We start from the raw sequence: 20,796 nt of genomic DNA, 5'->3' as shown, positions 1-20,796 counted from the left end.
AAATAATGAATAAATTCCGTGTAAATTTGAGGTCCTTAACATTTCATATTCCACTCTTATCCACAGCACAGATGGACGAATATCAAAATTTGATTTTACACATTCGGTGTAGCAGATTGTAACACACCTTTGTGTGTAGTAATCGTATGTATGTAGTGAGGCGGACGGACACATGTGCAGCCGTCAGCTTTATCAGGGGCGCGGCGGTGCCAAGCTGTAATGTCGCTAGTAAATTTCATTATCAACAGTAAGCCAACGTTTGCTTAGACGCACGCGTAAGGGCTGTAAAAGGGGGTTGATTGATTATGCTGCATATACTAGGAGTAAAATTGTGCATGACAGGCGATTGTGGAAAACAGCGCTGAAACAGGAACTACGAGTACAACATAGCAGGCAACAACTCACGCTAGCCTAGCTCACTCGATCGATTGAAAAGTAGTTTCGAAAGCATACATAGTTGTGAACGCGTGCAGCTGCATTTGCACAGCGGCCGCAATGGCAAATAACACAAAGCAAATAAGAGCACGCACACATGCGCAGTCGCTGGCGCAGTCGCGGGCGCTGTGAAAACAGCCCTCCCCCTTTCATACATACATACATACATATGCACATTTGTACACACATACATACATATGTGTGATGTGATTAATGAAGGAAGTGCGCGGCGCATGCGGAGGTATTTTGATTTCTCTGCCGTTCGTTGCTGTGCGCGGAGTTCAATGAACAGCAAACGTCGCACAGTGCACCGACTCCGTATAAACAATGGGCAAAAATAGATGTAGTGGTTGGAATTTGTTGAAACCTGCATTACGGTTATTTAAAAAATCGGGTTTCTTCTGTCGATTACCAATTACGAAAAAACCGGTTTTATAGTACTCCATGAACTTACAGGATTTTACATGAAGTTGCAGGAGAAATGTTCCCGTACTCCAAAATCCTGTAAATGAGAGCGACTTTTGGAGAGTTGTGTAGAGAATGAAGTTGCAAGATTTTACCCGAACTTTTTCTTCTGGTAAAATCATGAAAAGTGTCAAGCAATCACTGGTTGACGTTTTTACAGGAAAAATGGTTTTTTTGTTCCCGTACTTTTTGTTGTTACTCACTTTTTACTCTCACTTCAGAGAGTAATTTTGATGTTTGACAGTTTTGCAGGATTTTTCAGAGCTAAAATAAGACATAATTATTGTTGACATGTACCAATATAATTGTAAGGGCTGCAAAATATGGATAAAAGAGTATACAGAAAACAACTTGAATTTCCTAAAATTAAGAAAATAAAACGCAAATTCACATGTATAGATTGATTGGAGATTTATTGTGTATTACATACATATGTATAAGTTTTTGAACATAAACCCTCAGAGAAGGAACTTATATCTAACTAATGCAAATTATTCCATGCTAATATCTGTTCCTTCATCTTCAACAGTACTTAGTATCTATGTACATATGTATATCGGAACCACTTGATGTGTTTCTTTGTTTTACATGTATACGGTGTTCACATGAGGCGATTATCTAGTCAATTTAAGAGGTGATTAGTTGAATCAAAAGTTGGTTACCCCCCAACGATTAGTTGAAAGGCCGTTCACAACAGACGATTGTTGCTTTCAACAAAAAGTTGTCTGTAAAATCTCCCCATGTGAACACCGTATAATGGATCTAACTTAACTTTTTAGTGGCAGGTAGCAGCGCGTTTTAGAAAAATGAAAAGGAATCCAAATGTTATACAGAGTTATAAGCGATCCATATGCCAAATTTAATTTTAATCCGTCCAGACATTTTTGAGTGAAGCTAGACCTTGCATCTTGCCAGTTTTTCATTTTATCAAATTCCAAATCATCCTGTACCGCTAAAAATGATGCAGAGGTGATTATATTCACATTACTGTCATCAAAACAAACAGTTAGCACATTCGCGCCTTGGCACACGCGCCACTGTTTACAGTTATAATTTCGAGAAAGTAGAGAATTTACTTGGGAAATTCAACGCAGAACCACTCTTCCCAACAAGTGCTACTTTGGACGGAGTAGGCAATTCAGGAGTAAAGTCCTCTCTCGACGTACGAAAACCACGCTCTATACGTCACTCATCATGCCCGTGCTGGTATATGGCGCAGAAGCATGGACAATGACAACATCCGATGGGGCGGCTCTTGGAGTATTCGAGAGAAAGATTTTGCGAAAGATTTACGGGCCTTTACGCGATGGCGACGGCGACTACCGCAGACGATGGAACTATGAGCTGTATGAGCTTTACAACGACATGGACATAGTGCAGCGAACTAAAATAGAGCGGCTCCGCTGGCTTGGCCATGTCGTTCGAATGGACACCGACATTCCAGCTCTGAAAGTATTCAACTCAGAACCGGCTGGTGGTAGCAGATGAAGAGGGAGGCCCCCACTGCGCTCTTTACCATAACTACTTAGACATGCCAAGCGTCGAAGTGAAATGGTGTGTACAAAACATTTGATTGATTTGAGGTGATTTAAAAGGCTTTGGTCTTTTATCACAAAATATATTATAAACTTTTCTTAACTGGAGCTTTAGCTTTTAAATGATACCAAAAATTGTGTATGCGAAGCCACCAGATATTTGCATTTTTGTCCACACTCGATGCACTGTGCGTCGATTCGATATGCAAGTCAGGCCTGGCCAGGCGGTTGGGGGTTGAATGAGCCCGCGCAAGCGCGTGCGAGTGCATTACCGTTGTCATATTTTATATCAAAACATAGTAAAATTTGAGGCGTTATTTAAAAGAATTACACACATACATACATACATGCGAACATTGATCTAAATCGTTGCTAAGCGCGCTTGTTTGCTCACGCGACTGCTCTGTTAATAATTCAATAAGAGGAGCACACACACATGGCTGGCATAGAAAAGTGAATATGGAATACGCGATTGCTTTTCGTTGTTCATATTTATTTTGTATTCGGTGCAAGCTCAGTGTGTGGATTTATGTGTGCACAGTTATACATAAAAGTATGTTTATAAATACTAATTATATGCCTTGCATTTCGTCTGCTTATTCCCTTTTTATTTTGGATTTTTGTCGCTGTTGAAATTTTCAATTTTCCGCTTCGTTGCTTGCACCTTCGTTTCTACACATACTTACAAATGTACATAAAACATACACACATATCACCTCTACTATTTTAAGTTTTTTTTTAGTTTGTTTCTGCCCAACATTAAAAATCCTTCTACTTTGAATAGTCGAACCCTTCTTGCAATTGTTGAACGCCTTCTCTTTTTTTTTAAATATTCACGTAACACACTTGCCACTGCCGCATAGCAACGCCATAGCGTAAAACAAATGTACATATTAATTACGGTGCAACAATAAAATTGGCAATTGTAATGTGGCAACTTCCGCTACGAATTCACTGCTATCGCCACCATCGCCGCCTTAGCGTTTCCCTCGTCACTGAATGCGGTTTTTAAGAGAAGACACTCCTTGCACTTGGTGCTGCACATGCCGCATGCAACGCTCGCTTTTTCCTCATCACATTGGCGCGCGCTCCACCCGCTGCTATGACATTTTTTGTTTTCCTAAAACCAGTGCACGCCATGCCACATAGCTCGCCACCGCAAGTGAGTCACCGCAATTATTTATTAACTCGCTTGCAAACCAGTCAAGCCATCAATCGCCTTCGCACACCGGGTAAGAAATCACTTCATATAGTTTCCCTCTACCTAAAAACACCTGAGAATCGCACATTTTTCTGACACGCGCTATGCGGCACGAAGAAACTAACGACAGCACTGCTACGAACCGATTGAGGATCACCGCCGAAGTGCGCACCGCTTTTGACCTAACCGGCTAGCAGGTTCCTCTCAGCTCTGACACACTTCGATTCCCCTACTCTCATTCCTTCACTGCTCGCGCTCAATTTCTTGTGTTCTTTCTTATCCTGCCACTTCGCCGTCGAATTGTGTCCTTACAATTGTTGCATGTATACGTTTGCAACCCACCCCTGCGTCAATGTCTTGAGAACGCGTTTACAACACTCTTGTGTGCCATTGTGTTCGTGAGTGCGTCACAACAATCGCATAAGATTGCCGCACTCCTTCTTCGCACTCCTTCTTCTCATTCCTTCACAAAGTCGTCACAATGGCTTGCCGTGAAACGTCTTCGCTCAGCTAAACTACAACCCCTCCTTGGCTTGCTGCTTTGTGTCTGTGTGTGTTTCTATAAGAAACTCTGCATACTTGTAGTGGTTTATGTTGGGTTGGGGAAATTCCTTTGGTTTTCTGCTACGCGCCAGCAACACGTTTAAGACATTGTTGAGGATAAGAGCACTCTTTTTAATACGTCTGTGTGTGTTATGCTTGTGTGCGTATGCGACTTCGAAATTTCGTGTCCGTACCCGTGTATGTGACATTCTTATAAGAATTTCAAAAGGAAGCCAATGCAGTGCATCAGTGAAATGCCTTTGAATGCCCACTTGTTTACCTACATTTGAAGTATGTAAATACCTGGAATTTCAGGTAGGCACATAGCCAACCTGTCTGTGTGGGCTACTTGAGGTGGTCAGTGCATTCTTGCAAGATGGGGGTGGTACACTTTTCTTCACTTTTAGACCTTTAGACCTTTCTTGCTATTGGTGGAGTACTGACCCTTACACGCAGCAGTTTGGATGAAGGCCCTGTTTATGCATTTTAGAATGAATCTCTTCGGTTTATTGAAAGGCAATCATGTTTAGGACAACTCACTTCCGCGAAACTTCTTTGATCCTATGCTAGAAATCTTAATTCAGAATTGCTGTAACATCCGGTAAGATTTCTCAATTTTTATTTTTGGAAATCAAATCAGCCCTGGACCTTGAGTGCATAGAGAAGATCTACTCCCTTGATAGGCACAATAACATCAGACTGGCGTGGGTGCCTGGCCATATGGGAATAGAGGGGAACAAAGCGAAAGACTGTCTCGCAAGAGAGGCGGCAACCATGACTCCAGTTGGCGCTGAGCCCTTCCTGGGAGAGGGACCCAGGAACAGGAGAGTGAGGAACAATTTGAGGGACTTAAACAGGCATAGTTCGGTAGGAATACGTCAGGAAAAGAGCCTAATGGGAGGGTATAACAAGAGGAGATTCCAAAGTTCAATTTACCTCCAAAAGGAGAAGCTGAGAATATCACCAGGTTTCCTTACAAGACACTGCAGACTAAGAGGGTATCTGCATAAGCTCGGGATATGGTCAAATGACCTCAGCCGACTCTTCCATCGAAGAAGTGATGCAGTCAGCAGAAGGCGTGGGAGCAGTGTCGGCTTACGGTGGTCACAGCTTAAGGGGGTCAATGTGGAGGTGGATGTGAACTGTTCGATCAGGAAAAGCAAAAAATAAGAATTATATTTTGTCAAAGTGCTTCTTCGCTGAGATTTCAATGCCATGATGGGCGCGGGCTGTCTGTGAACAGTACTGTGTGTATTGGGAGGGATTCTATCTGCTCTACTTCGATGCTTAGTACTTAGTCTCTTTGACAATGAAATTCTCCGCTATGTATGGAATGTATGGAACTATGCAAGCATCTAGCAGGTAAGTACAGTGGCTCCGATTCCAAAATCATAAGCATCGGTGGGTCTCAAGCAGAATTCTAGACCAGCATGTCCGACGACAGTGCTTGCAGTAATAATAGAGTAGATTGCCAGACACCTCCAGCATGGCATCCAGCATTGGTATACAGATGGCTTAAAAACTAAAGAAGGCATGGGAATCGTTGGCCCAGAGCCAAGATGTCTAAATTTACGTTGCAATTACTGAAAAGATAGGACTCGAATTCAAAGTGATAGCCAGTCGGTGCTTAATAATCTTTTATTTTGTGAAATCAATTCAGCTCTCAATCACATTGAGAAATTTATGGCGAAATAAGGAGATTGAATCAGAATGGGTACCAGTACACAAAGGAAGCAAGAGTGATAGCAGCTAACACTGTATGGCCCCGTAATCACCCAAGAGATTTTGACCGACTTCAAAAAAGAGCGCCAGTCATTTCTATTCTGTGCCAACTGACGCCAATTGGAGGTACCAAGTGAAGACAAGTCCTTCTCTACCTAGTCTTTTCATCGCAGAGGATACCTACCGCTTCCTCTGATACCACCAGCGGGTTAAGAGTTGAATACTTTCATGAGTTTTGTGTTTCGAGAGAGGACTTTACTTTTCATCGGTTTTCGAGACTGACAATATTATCGCTGTTATTTCTGGTTCCTAAATAAGAGAAGTTCTATACTTTTTCGAAATTATATCTGTCAACAGTGACACTGACTGATTGCTTGATGACCGGAGATACTTGGACTTGTTCTTGTTTACTAACAAACTTATTCGCTTTGTTCCATATTCAACTAGGAAAGGCCAGAAAAAACAGTGCAATTGTTGAGGCCGATGATGTCGATAACTGGTTTCGACCGGATACCAAATACGCTCGATAAGCCCTTATATGCCATATTAAGAGGATTGAACCCGCAGTAACTTGCGCATCTGGTGGGGTCACACGCGTTGAGGGGGAAACATAGAGGAAAACCATCAGGATGGGTTCGAACGATCTATATCGCCTTTGCGAATCGAAAAAGCATATTCTCGTTGAAGTTAACACCTTATGCTGAAAATGTGAGAGGAGCCTTAGGTTTACAAGAATAGTAGAAGGCACAATAGATCTCTATGCTTCGCTGTACATTTTATAATATAGAATTAATCTAGAATTTAATTACTTTAATTTTTACATAACATAACATACAAAAAAAAACTAACCTACATACATAAAATGCCAACACATATGCTTGTATGTATGTAATTTTTGTTCTCATTTTGGTTTTTGTGACCTTATAAAATACGTTGAACTATTTTTTTGTTTAGCATTTTTTGTTGAAATTAACTGTGTCTGTGGTAATGAACGCCAGGCAGACGTGCAATCGCTGCAGTAAAGCATATTATCCTAGGGACCGTAACATTACCTTTTTTTATTTTTTTACACAAATGCATAGCCAATCGTATCGAACCTCACAAATCATACTCTAATCACATTTGCCGTTCCGCCGAGCGTGGAAATTATCGAATCTCGAAACGCCTCATAAAATCGGCACAAAGGGCCAACGAGTGAGTGGTCCTCAGACAAACTCTCCCTTCGTATGCACTTCTAACTCTCATAACGGATTACCTTTCTGCTAAGGAGAACATATGCACATACATACGTATGTATGTATGTATGTATATACGAACATACGGCACAACGGCTGTGCCAAAGGTAAAGAAAAAGTGAAAGCACACAACTCCCGTTATTTGATAAGAATATTATTAAATGCATTTTGTATGTTACTTGGGTATGTATGTATGTATGCATATATGAACATTAGGGTGGTCCGTAAAACAAAATGGAGTCGGTTAAGGCGTGTCGCTATGGGGTCCAAGGCCAGATGTTCCTTGGAGACTCGAAAAATTAAAAATATTTGTTGTTTTTTAATTTCGTACCCAAAATCGATACTACCGTGGTCGAAGATATCACATATAAATTTTGGTCCCGATTGGAGTCGGTTAAGGCGTGTCGCTATGGGGTCCAAGGCCAGATGTTCCTTGGAGACTCGAAAAATTAAAAATATTTTTTGTTTTTTAATTTCGTACCCAAAATCGATACTACTAAATTTGAGGATATCACATAAACATTTAGTTCCGATTGGAGTCGGTTAAGACGTCTTCATAGAGTAATCTGAATTTTGACCCATGTGCGACACGCCGCCTTAACCGACTCCAATCGGGGCCAAAATTTATATGGTATATCTTCGACTCTAGTAGCATCGACGTAGGGGTTGAGGCTTAGAAAATCTGATGTAAAAATTTACTTCCTACATTTAAGTACCACCCTAATGTACATATGTGTGTTCGCTTGTGAATGTAAAATTCATTGCTGTGCCACGGTGAAAGTTTGAGTCTGCCTTTGTGATCTACATATGAATGTTAAAGTATATGTGATACACATGAATGCCCAGCGACAGGATAACAAAAGGAAGGAAAAAAATTACACAGGCAAAAATAAAATAAAATACATATATAAATTTTTACAAAACATATGCACACACAAAGCTACTTACTTCTTCTACTTGCATAATAAAAAGTTTCAAAAGAAAAAAATTATACAAATACGAAAAAAAAATTAAAATCTCATTCAGTCGGGTGTTGCGGAGCACTTCGGGCACGCGACCAGCCAGCCTCTAATGCCACTAGCGAACGCATTCACCGTGCTCGATATATCCTTGTTGCCACCGTTCGCTCCCTGCGCGGCCCTCTTCAACCATCAAACGACTGAGCTGCCTCACTAGTCGCACGGATTGGTGTCGCTGTTGTCACAATTGTTGCGATACCGTTACCGTTGCCGTTGCCATAGACGGTGGTGATTGCTTTTGCTGTGCTTGTTGCTGTTGTTGTTTCAGCGTTGATTGCCGGAGGTGGTGGTGGTTCGGTGCAGTGCAGCAGCGTTGCAACTCAAGCAACGGTGTCTCCGCGACAGGCAGAAATAGCGACAGCCGCAGGCAATTTTCAAAACATTTCTGCATAATGGCATGTGTGGCGTGTGCGACGCGGCGCTTGGTGCCTTCCTTGGTCGCTTGCCTCGGTCGCTTGCCATACGAGCCATACAGAGTAGGAAAAAATCACAATAACAAAACAAATTCTGCCAGGTGCATTTCTCGTTCGAATCGGCGCGCCGGTGGTGGAGGTTTCAGCCGTTCAGCCGTTCAGCCCTGCCGTCCATGCAGTACAGTTCAGCGCTGTTCGATTGCGCTCCGTAGCCGTGCCGCAGACGGTCGCATGCCAGCGATTCCAGCAAAGCGATTTCTGGTCCTGATTGATTGTTGATGGTGCAGCCGCTATTTGGCTGATCCTGCCTGCCTGTCGGCTTCTTGGTTGAATGCCTGCCTGCCTGCCTGTCTGTCTGCCGCTGCGGCAAGTACACTGTACACCGTACGTAAGTAAGTGATTGTGCATAGGTGAGTGCGAGTGTGTAAAAATGTAGGGGAGCGCAGTGGTTGCGAATTCGTTGAGGTCGCAAACAGGCGAACAATCGAATAAGGGTGGTTGGTTGGTCTGCTGGTTGCGGCTGTGGTGGCTGTGGCATGTGCAGCAGGGGGCTTTCAAAAAAATAAAAATTTCTCCTTCATGGATTTTTTTTTGTTTTTTTTCGGCTTTGTTTTTCGAAAATCTATATAAGAGTTTCATTCCAATTGGAAAACGAAAAACAACAACAACAATAGAACGCTCACTTCTATGTGTGGCTATAGCCAATGCGTAGAGGGAGTGAATTTTTGTGAAATCATTTTCATAAAATTCGTTAGCAAAGATTCTGTCAAAGATTTTTCAACTGTCTGCCTGGCTAACTGCTCGCCGAGTGTTGACTGTCAACTGTTTGTTGTTGGCTTTGCTGCTGCCATTGTTGTGGCTGTGTCTGTGTTTAGCGTTATTGTTATTGTTGTTATACATATGTATGTATGTATGTATGTTTGATTGCCGGCAATGTTAGCAATTGCTTTTGTGCAAGTAGGCATAAAGGGGCTGGACGAAAGCGAGTTAGAGATGAGCGTATTTAATAAAAATTGCTTGACATTAGCGACCCCTTCCTTCTAAGCCGTGCAAACGCATTGCATGTGCGTATTTTTTTGTGTTTTATTGAGTAACGGTGTTTGCTTGAAAGTTCATTACAGCTTCCACCCCCGGGATTTGATACCATACACCGCCGCACAGCAGCGCACAGCACCGCATCGCACTTTGTTCACTCGATCAAATTAATTTACACATACTGTTAGGCGTAACACCCACCATTTTTGTTCTTTTTGTATCGGGCATATGTTCTGCTGAAAATCTTTGTATATACACAGTAAGCCCAGTCGTGCACCAAGTTATGCTTAGATACTATTTCTATTTGCAAAATTAATTTTTCACGTTTCACAAAATGCCACTGAAAGCCAATGCAGCAGCGCTTGTCCAGTGGGAGCACTCAATTTTAATCAAAGCATGAAAATTACGGTCGACACGCGCTAATTTTATTTGAATGACCTTCGCCCATTGCTTTGTACTAAAGAGAGATGCATAAACAGATATTGAAGCTTAAATATAAAAAAAAAAAATTCTTAGCTTCTGGTTTGTGAGCTTTAAGGAATGCTGAAATATGCATCTACACCGATAAACAATAATTATAGCTTGGATTTCTATACAAAAAAAGCCTAAATGTACATATGTGCTATCATAACTATCAGCAAAATACAGTCAGCGTCAAAAATATGAATACCCTTACGTTTTGACGTCTTTTTTTTTGTTTATATTTTCCATACCAAATTTCTCTTATTTTTTATAAAAATATAATTCATTTAACAGCAAAAACCACAAGAATATTTTTTTTTTTTTAATTTCATACAGAACTCGCGAAAATGAAGGAAATACTATGAATTTGGCTCCGTTCCAAATGTACCTAAAATAATGTACTTGTGCCGAATGTACTTTGAAAAAGGAGCTGAAAAAAATACAATTGTACCTACTTTTCCATCACTGGTGCGCACTGCCACTCAGTGGATTCCAGTGCATTAAGGCGAAGTCGAAGACAAAGATGTATTTCATATTTATCTTCTTTTTTTTCGTCACAGCCTTCGACTTCGTCTTACAATTAGGCTTAGTTTTAATATTCGTCTGCGCCCTTAGTCCTGGTTTTCCTACTTGTGTTCGTTTTGGTATTTGACTTCGTATTCGTCTTCGTCTTCGGTCTTAGTACATTTCGATAATTAGCCTTAGCCTTCAGTATTATTGAAAATGTTAAATGAACGCACTTCCGTTGGATTGCAAGTGTCACACAAGTTCCGTAACGAGTTTTTAGTTCGCTACCTTTAATACATGGACTCCCTTACAATCCAGAAAGTTACCACAGACTTGGCTCTTGTCTCCAACTGCTCTACCAAGATCATCGAGCATTTAAACTCTAGGCGTCAGAGGCTGCCAGCACCAGTGATGCTACGATACTACGATAGTACTTTTTTACTACTATTTTTTGTCATTTATACTATTATTTTTGTTTGGTTTTTGTTTTAACAATAAAAATTTATTGAATATGAATTAAAACTAAAAAAAAAAAATATTAAAATTAAAATTAAAATAAAAAAAATAAATTCAGGTGGTACAAATAATATATATATTTTAAATCTTTGCTACGCATAGAATAGAGAAATAAATTTGCGTTTTAAAAAATGTACTACCTTCGCGCAACACCTCAAACATATGTTGCTCAAATCCTAAACCAGTGCTGAAGAAAGTGTTAAGCCATATTACACAATTTCTTAAAACTTATGACTGCAGTGATGAACATAAAAAATTTTGTGTATAAAACTTTTCTCCTTTTGACTCTTGGAGAAAAAGCTCTTTTGCTGGTCCGAACTAACGCAACAACGAGTGCAGCAAACATCACTTAGGTCATACTATACCGTACTTGCGGACGGACCCCAAAATCCAAGACAGGAAATGAAATAAGGTTGTCATGTATGCCCACCGAATTCAGAAGTTTGCGCCTCGAGAAGCCACCACTTAGCAACTCCAAAAGTTATCTGCTGTCCTACTTGATTAATGAAGCATCCAGACGAAGCCTTCCAGTCATTGTTGAGTGTTATACTGCTTTCAACCAAATGAGCAGGAATTCCCGTGTGACCTGCCACTTAGTTATGAGAATGTAGAGTAAAACAAGTTGTCTGATACCTATATTTCTTCTCTATTTGGTGGTCACTGTGGTGTAGTTGTAAGCAGTGCGCGCTTCCACTCCACAAGGTCTGGGTTCAAGCCCTGGTCAAATCAACATCGCAAAAAATTTAGAAAAATGTTTTTTCTTAACACCGTTTGCCCCTCGGCAGGCAATGGCAAACCACCGAGTCTATTTCTGCAATGAAAAACAGCTTCTCATAAAAATACAATCGCCGTTCGGAGTCGGCGTAAAACTGTAGGCCCCTACGCTTTGTGTGACAACATCAAGGTGCACGCCATAAATCGGAGGAGAAGCTCGGCCAAATACTAACCTATGAGTAAGCGCCAATATATTATTATTATTATATTTCTCTGTTTGAAATTAATTACTTCCGCCTATATTCCATCATATTGTCCCTGTAAGTTTTTTTCCAATTGTTTAGAGCTATCCGTAAAAATTAATTTAAAAGTAACTATTGTAAGTAAGCCCCAGCAACATCAACAACCTTCTCAACAGATGTGGTAGCGTACTGCAATCCACAAAAACAGGTAAAAACTCCCCTTTAATCAAAATATACTGTACATCAAACATATATGTATGTATGCATTCTGCTCAGGACTATGGTTACCTAAATGAACTGTTTCGCATCAAACCGGTTGAAAAGTATCGGAATTATGGATACCACCTTTGATGGATTTACAGAACTGTAGATGGCAACTATGTATGGACTGCAATGTTTAAGATTTGATGCACGCCAACCGTCTTATGAGCAGAAACACGCATCATCAGGCATGATAATCAATGCGGCTTTCTGCAGCTTATAAGGCATTTCCACCAAGCCTTAACGGCAGTTTATGTCTATTGGAAAAACGAGATTATCACTCGAACGGGGTAATTGCTTATATTTAGTACAAGAAAACGAAAGTAGAAAAGCAAAAAGTAAGAAATAAACATTGCCAATCATCCCCATTTTAAAATATTTCGTACTTAAATATCTGAGCCCTTAACTGCAGTTAAGCATGTGGTGGAAATAGGCTATTAGAGAAGGAGGAGTGATGTAGAGGAGTAGTTAGTAAGTTAATTGATTGGATACAAGAGAGATAAGGTACATAGGGACCCAGGTAATATTTGGTATCACTTTGATGAATTCCTAACAACGGCGGCTCGGTCAAAACACTCCTTGTAGATCTTAGAGGTGATCATCCCATAGTATGTATAGGGCCCTGATGGCCACCTGGCTGAAAAGGTATCCAGAAAGGCGCCTTTCAAATGGTTGATCTTGGTGCGAGATAAACAATGCAATGGAAAGTTTGGTACCGGCTCCATAGGTCTAAGGTTTTCAACTGGAATTTCGTTTCAAAACTGTTTCTTTTAGTATGAAGTATACTGGTATTTTATCCAAAATACCTCCACCTCAGGAGCGACTCCAAGACTGCGGCGGAGCAAGTTCTCATTTATCCTATGGGTGGCTGAGAGTAGAGCCAACATTTGAAGTTTTTTAAAATGTGAAATAACAGTTTTTTTTTAATGGTTTTGGAAGTCAGCCGGTGGATTTGAAAATTAAGCTCGGCGTAATAGTTGCCCAGAGGTGCCACTGTGGGATTGGCAGACGTTAACAGTAGAATTATTAGAACTGCCCTAAGGCGAATTGTGAATTGCTTCGATTTCTTTTCAGCCGGACAAAAATCATGGCTTAACCGATTTTTATCCTAGATTGTTACAAATAACCGTTATGTGAATAAGCGTTGTTGGGTAGCCATAAAAAAATTACTCCGCATAGTAAACCGTAGTTGTGTTTCGATTAAGAAAACCTTACCAATTTCGAATATAAGTGTATTTTAAATTCCTTGCTAATTATTATTCCATTTTTTCCACGCAGCTTCCCACCCAGCCATTGTTAAGTCGATAAATCATCGAAGAAGTGTCCTCGGGCAAGTCTGAAGGGCAAACTCCTTCAGTTAAATTCTCTGCTGCTTTCAAATTTGGCGAATATTCGACATAAGGATTTCATCATTCAGAAATTAAATGTAATTAATGCAAATAAATACAATGAAAAGTGGTATTTCAAAATAAATCCGAAAGAATTTAGCGACTTTCATTTTCAAATGCTGCAGGCCGTACAAGTGAAGGATTTAATTGCATCGCATCCTGGGGGTGTGTTTAACGCCTGATGCCTTTGTGTGGTGTGTGATGTGTGGCATAGAAGGCGCACGAGAAGCGAGTCGGGTAAGGTGGTGCAGGATCTTGGGGTTGCGATGTGCGATGTGCGAGGGGGGGCGGGGGAAGGAGGACTTGTTAAAAGCATTTTGAGACATGAAATGCATTATGCCACATAAACGGTGCGTAATGCAACATTTCGAACGTTAATTATTTTTTGCCGCTGCTTAAAGTCCACACGCGCGCAAACAAACCCATGCACTTGCGCCGAAGCCAACGAGCGACACAGACATTGACACTGGCGCGGGCACAAAGCGAGTAGGTGAAAGCCAAGTGGCGCATGGTGAAGGACAAACGGCGACAATTGCGCCACGGCAAGCAAGCAGGTAGCCGAGCGGGCAGGCGGCAGGAGGCACTCGAGATTACCATAAAAGGATGCACTTAGGGGTTAGCACAAGTGCCATATTCGGCGATAAGCACCAGGTTGTAGCCACAAGGCAGCGACTAGCAGACCGATGGGACGACAGGGCAGCGGCATATAAGATGCTCGCTACATACACTGAGGGGGTGGGAGAAGCGAATTTATGTTAAGAATATCTTTGGGCGGAATTCACACAAACTTGCGGCAAAAGGATGCTCTAAGTAAATTACAACGCATTAAACAGAGCCGAAGTGAGACACACTCGACGCGGCGTGCGCGCCTTTGGGTGGGAGGGCAGTATGTTGCATGCACGAAAATACGAGTTGGCTGGCAATGTGGGCGACTGGCAGCCAAAGGAGGGTTGGAAATTGTTGCGAATATGCTGTTTGTTTATCGAAGCCTCGGAGCAGATATTTGGAATTTGCTGGAATTATATGCGACGCTGTGAAAGGAAAGGTAAAGGAGCCAACGAACGACCAGCAGTCACAACATTCGCACCGGCCGGAAGACGAAGAGCGCACAGATGGGAAAGGGAGAGGGTGGCGAGCGCAACAGCAAAAACTTGCGTTTTGTAAGCAAGAAAATTTGTGTGTTTGTGTGAAGATATGCGCGGCGGTGGCGGGGGATGAAGCCACAACTTAGCAACCCCCACTTGACTACGACGCATACTCGGCGAGCTTCCGCAAACGCGTACACAAGGCAGGTATTGTCAGCGCTCAAGGGACAGGACGGGACGGGGCGGCTGCACGCTTAGCTAGTAGCGGATTCGGTGGAAAACGGACACAGCAGACAGCTTTGAGTCCCCTTTTAGAGTCGAGATTATTCGCTGCACCAGCCATAGGCGACCCTAGGCCGCCCTTGTGGGAAAACAACGAAAACTCATCAGCCATCGCGTATGGGGTGGCAAGTTGACGGACGAAGCTACCGGCGTTGGTTGCTACGCGCGCGCACGTGTCTACCATAATGCACTGCCGCAAAACAAACGAAAGCAATAACAGTAATGCAGGCGGAAAACAAAAGAAATCGAAATCGAAATACTCGTAATATGCATAAATCCGTAGAGTTTGTTTGCCGAAAATACGAGTGCTGCGTCGGGGCTGGCTGTTAGTAGCCACATTGAAACACCAACGCGTATGTGCCACATTTGCCTCACTCACAAACACCCAACCGAACGTATGCTAGTCGGTCGGTCGGTCGGTCGGTCGGTTTGGTCGGTTTGGTCGGTGTGTACCTACCCCACCAGGAAAACTTGCAGCGCCAGTCGCAGGCTAAACAACGAAAATGCAACACAGCAAAACAAGCCAAGTGGCGGCAACAATGCAAAGGACTTTCACTGATGCCGACGGTAGCGCCACAGCCGGCGCTAAAGCCCACAGACGCAGCTAGCTGCGGCGCTGTGGCTGATGGTAATGAAGGCAGAGTCGGTGAGGATTGTGGCGCTATGTGCTTGCGTGTGAATGTATGCCGCGACACGGAAAAAAGGGTGACTAATGTGTGTGATTGCTAACAAAAGATTCCGGCTTTCCTTCGAAGCGCCGCGACGCTGGCTGAAGCAGCAAAGCTGGCTCATTCATTTGTCTGCGCGCTGTGGCACGCACGTAAGGGGCTAAAAGGACAACGACTTCGGGGGATGAAATTTCCAATGTGTGTGCGAGTTCAACATAGCAAAGCAAGACAACAAAGCGAACACAACAACAATAAGATATTCATAACAATGCGCTGGAGTACGATTTCAATTTCGCTTTCAGTGGCTGCACCTCGGTGCGATATCCTTTTGGCTGGGGCGGCGATTGTGAACGCAAACAGCGGGTAGCGTAAATACGAACAGCGACAGTGACGACGGCGACGGCGACGGCGACGACGATGACGATGACGACGCCGAGGGAGACGGTGACTGGGGACGGCGCATAAATAGCCGAGGCAGGATGTGTTGTTAGTCATTCGCAGTATAGACGTCGCCCAGACAGGAGGAAACAAAAGGCGCACAGCAATATAACAACAGTTAGATTCTGTTCATTTTGTTCGGTTTAATTTGTTTTTGACTACATATATAGATACATATACGATTTGGTTTCATTGTTTCCAACGCATCCGAAATTTCAATTCATACTCAACGCTTATTATCGCCTAATGGTTGCTCAAATTATTGTTTTACTATTTATTGTTGTGTTAAGATAAGAAGAAGCAGACATTCAAGTGCAAAACGAATTTTTGTTATACACCGACAAGTGCAATGGCCACCATTACAACCACAAACACGGCGGCTGCTAGTGCGCAGCACAGCATCGTGCAAATGGCTAGCCGACAGATACCACACGGCCTTGGTCTGCTCACAACAGTCGCCTCGCTGCCTCCAAAATATCGCAGTCGTTACCTGAACCTCAAATCCAAGTTCGAAATACCGCTGGATCTCTCGGTGAAACCGAACTCACCTGTGCCCACCAACACCGAGGAGATAGCAAACGATGTACCGATGGCTAGTACATTTACCGAAGTGTACACGGAGCCCAGTGACGAGCCGATAGCAACGCAAGTGTTTAGCGACTCCAGTGAGGTCTCCCTAGTACCTATCAGCCACGGAGTGTACGTCCTGCAAGAGACGGGAGTGTCTCAAACACAGGAAGAGGAAGCCATTGTGACAATAACCCAAATCGCTAAACCCATAACTCCACCGCCGACGCCCACCAAGCGAAAACACGCTGTTATGCTCGAGGAGGCAGAGACGGAAAAAGTGTTCACAGTTTTGGAGGCCCCGAAAGCTGTAGTTGTTCAGACGCGCGAGAATCCCGCTAAACTTGCGAAGACCGCTACCAATCCGAGTACCAAACGCGACTGTACGCCTTCAAAACCAATCAAAGTTACCGACACCGCGCCCAAAACTGTAAAAGCTCAGCCGCCAGCCTCCAAACCAACCAAGAACAAGGCGACGCGCAAGCTCAAGTTCGATGAAGAGACGAGTTCCCCTGTATCAGGTACCATTATACGTCCACTGGAGGACATCACCGATGGCATAGTGCAGTACAGCAATGGCGATATCGATCCCAAGTATAACATTGTCGAAATCACAGAGGAGACCAAGGCTGAGCTGGCGGCAATTAAGAATGTTATCGGCGACTACATTTGCAAGCTCTGCCGCCTCAAGTTCGACGACGCCTTCGGTTTGGCCCGTCATCGTTGTGCCTGCATTGTGCTGCTGGAGTACCGTTGCCCCGAGTGCGGCAAACAGTTCAACTGCCCGGCCAATTTGGCATCGCATCGTCGCTGGCACAAGCCGAAGAAAACAACAGCAAACAGCAGTGCCACAGCGACATCTGCTTCGCGTAAGGAAAACCGGAATACGACCAACAATACTGCGGCTACACAGAGCGCACCAAAGTCAACCGATCAGTCCACAGATCTGCCGTTTCCTTGCGATATTTGTGGCAAGCGCTTCAAGCGTGCAGCCTATCTGCGCAAGCACCAACAGACCCACAATAAGAAGCGGACAACGAGTGCTAGCGCTAACGCCACGGCCCCGGTGCCCACGCATGAGCCACCCGCTTTGGTGGCCGACGGTAGCATATCGACCGCATCTACAGCCGTTATGGGTGCTGGCTCCTACCAATCTTACGGGGGCTCCACTTCATCCGCCTCGAGTATGCACTCGTACAACGGCACCACAGAAGAAGAGGCTGTAGTCAGCTATGCCGCAGCAAATGGCGGCTACATAGAGTATGTGGACGATGAAGACGATGTGCGCTCAACGACGAGCAGCACTAATTCGGCGGGCTATGGACGTTTGCAAATCGTCGAGACCGGCCTGACTGAGGAGGAGAATATTGCGGCTGCAGCGTTGACGAATTTGCGGAACTGTGCCTCGGTGATTCAACACACAACACTGGCGCACTGATTGCACGGCCGCAGGAACACCCTCGTTGTCAGGACGACTGGCATGTGAAATGTGTGCGAGTGTGCGTGTGGTGTTGTCGCCGGTGTTGGTGTTGGTGTTGGTGTAAGTGCAAGTGAGCGTGGGTAAGGTGGCATGCACAACTAGCTGCTTTATGGTGGTAGACAGCAGCAGACGGCGGCGAGTGATTGCTACGTGAGTGGGCAGTGCTGGGGTTGGGGTGATTGGGTGGCGGATTGTAAATATTTTCAGTGAAGTGCAGCTTAGCAGTTAAGGGTTGATTTGTGTGTTTTCACTTATACAAACATATTTTAGGAAAGTTATGTTTAAGTTCAGTGCTTCTGTTTTTTTTTTTTTGTTTTTTTTTTGTTTTTTTGTTGCTTCGTTTAGCTCTGCAGCTAAGTACACCAAAGATTAGTTGTAACCGGTTGGGATGGCGGCGTTTTCGCGCGTTGAAGTTCGCCATACCGCCGCCATTTTATGTTTTCTCAATTATCAGGCTTCTTCGGTTAGGTTTAGCTTATGGTTAGGTTAGCTTTTAAATGAAAATAGTATTGAGAAACCAGCAAACGAGCAGTTCTAGTCATGGAAACGCAAACGCAAGCTAGTCACTAATTTTACAGATCACACAAGTCACTCGGCATGACTTTGTGACATCAGCTTCTTAGGATCTCAAAAACATTTAGGGGTTTACCTAAAGAGAAATACCGCAAAATGCATTTTTTTTTTTCAACTTAGTTCATAACCTAGATACTAGATAACAAATGTCAGGCGAAATAGTGCAGTAAAAAATTTAGTTTAGTTCAAAGGTTCGGAAATCCTCTTCGGAGGCGTAGTGACCGAAAGAGATGAGTGTGAACTCTAGTCAACTTGTTACGCAAAAACCAGTTAGGTTCATTTGTAGAACTCTTAGTCGGTTAGGTTTTATTCTAATTTAATTTACTATATATTTTACGCAATAGTTAAGTAAAGAATTTAATTATTATTTAAGCAATTAACTACTTCGCGAGAGTTGAAAACTATAAAGACCAGCAAATCACTACCAAACTAAACATACGTACATACATACATACATACATACATACATACTTGTATACAAACTACGAAGTACAATACGAATTATTTTCAATTTGAAACGAAATATTCAAATACTTACTTGGAAGTAATCATAAATGTGTATACGTTTAAGTGAACGGTTGTGTATTCGTACTTAAAATATTCAAATCAAACATAAGTAAAACGAAATTACAACAAATAACGAAATATCACAACTTTGTTGTTCCTTAAGTCTATAAGTGAAAAAAACTAAAAAACAAATTTGCACACTGTAAATATTAAATTAAGTCTAACACAAAAAAAAAAAAACACAAAACAACAACAGCAACATGGTTGTATGCGTCTAACAATAGTACAATACAACGAGAACTTTATGCAAAAATATTGTATTTATATTACAAAAAAAGAACTGACAAAAACCAAATTTATATATCTACATACATACAATTAGCTAAATAAGTCGCACTAACTGCTGGAATTTCAAAATTCATATCTAAAAGAAATTATTAAATAGTTTTGAACTGAAGAAACTAACTCAAAAATATATCAACATTAAATGAAAAAACAAATTTAGATTTTTAAATAAAAAAAAGTATTTTTATACCTAATAATAAGTTACCTTACTTAGATATTTATTTAGCATTCAAATACAAATACAAGTACTTATGAAGATCTGAATAATTGTAGTTAAGTTTTTCGTGTAAGATTGTGATATTACAAATTAACATTAATACATATAGCCGAAGAGTGTTGGGAAAACATAAGAAATCTATTTTTATATATGAAAAACCGAATAGTTAAGCATTTTTTCTACACATTTTTAATACTCGATGTGACAATTGCTCAAACACACACACACACACACACATACACAAAATGTGCGAATTATTAAAAGAGAATAAAGTTTATAAAAAATCGGAAATGTTGCCGTTTTTATTTGGAAAAAGTTGTGGTGAAACTTGAAAAAGTCTCTTGCTTCATCTTCAAAAAAAGCGTTGATGCCTCCTCTTCCTCAAACAGGAAGAGCAAAATTACGTTTTCATTTTTATTTATTTATTTATTGCACTTCGAATTTTCTTGCGGATCTTGAATATCTTAAGTGTCTAGATTATAAAGAGTCAAAAATTAAAATCCTACACGTAGATCTTTTGGAGAAATTCAACTTTAACCATTGCTATGCAGTGCCGCTGTGGTGTAGTGGTAAGCAGTTCGCGCTTCCACTCCGCAGCGCCTGGGTTCAAATCCTGGTCAAAGCAACCTCGCAAAAAATTTAGAAAACAGGTTTGTGTGACAATATCAAGGCGCACGCCACAAATCGGAGGAGAAGCTCGGCCAAACACTGACATATGTGTAAGCGCCAATCTATTATTATTACTATGCAGTGCAGCGCAAAGTATGCATAACTGAGCTATAAGGCCATATACATAGCTGCTTCTGTTTTAATAAAGAAGGCTAAAAATCTTACATGCATAACCGTTAAATGCAGATCCATCCTCCGTGCCTGATTTCACGCTTATCGTGACAAGTTTTAGTGCAAGTTTGCGACTCAATTTTACATTCCTTTTACATGTG

The 20,796-nt window shown here is 42.2% G+C and overlaps 1 protein-coding gene across 1 annotated transcript; it reads left to right on the top strand.

Annotated features, from left to right (window-relative positions):
* The first annotated feature begins 16,209 nt into the window (after window positions 1-16,209).
* On the top strand, window positions 16,210-19,622 carry nerfin-1 (nervous fingers 1). Its single transcript, XM_017625375.1, has one exon. It carries the CDS (start codon window positions 16,516-16,518, stop codon window positions 18,169-18,171), a length of 1,656 nt encoding a protein of 551 aa, XP_017480864.1. The 5' UTR covers window positions 16,210-16,515; the 3' UTR covers window positions 18,172-19,622.
* Window positions 19,623-20,796: the final 1,174 nt, after the last annotated feature.

This window comes from Rhagoletis zephyria, unplaced genomic scaffold (assembly GCF_001687245.7).
Source record: "Rhagoletis zephyria isolate East Lansing unplaced genomic scaffold, Rhagoletis_zephyria_1.1 Rzeph_scaffold_04020, whole genome shotgun sequence".
Classification (NCBI taxonomy): Eukaryota; Metazoa; Arthropoda; class Insecta; order Diptera; family Tephritidae; genus Rhagoletis; species Rhagoletis zephyria.
The sequence above is the reverse complement of the archived record's forward strand: the minus strand, read 5'-3'. Positions and strand labels throughout refer to the sequence as shown.

What these genes read in the sequence shown, in the direction of transcription:
- nerfin-1 (XM_017625375.1), top strand. Translation starts at nt 16,516, where the DNA reads ATGGCCACCATTACAACCACAAACACGGCGGCTGCTAGTGCGCAGCAC.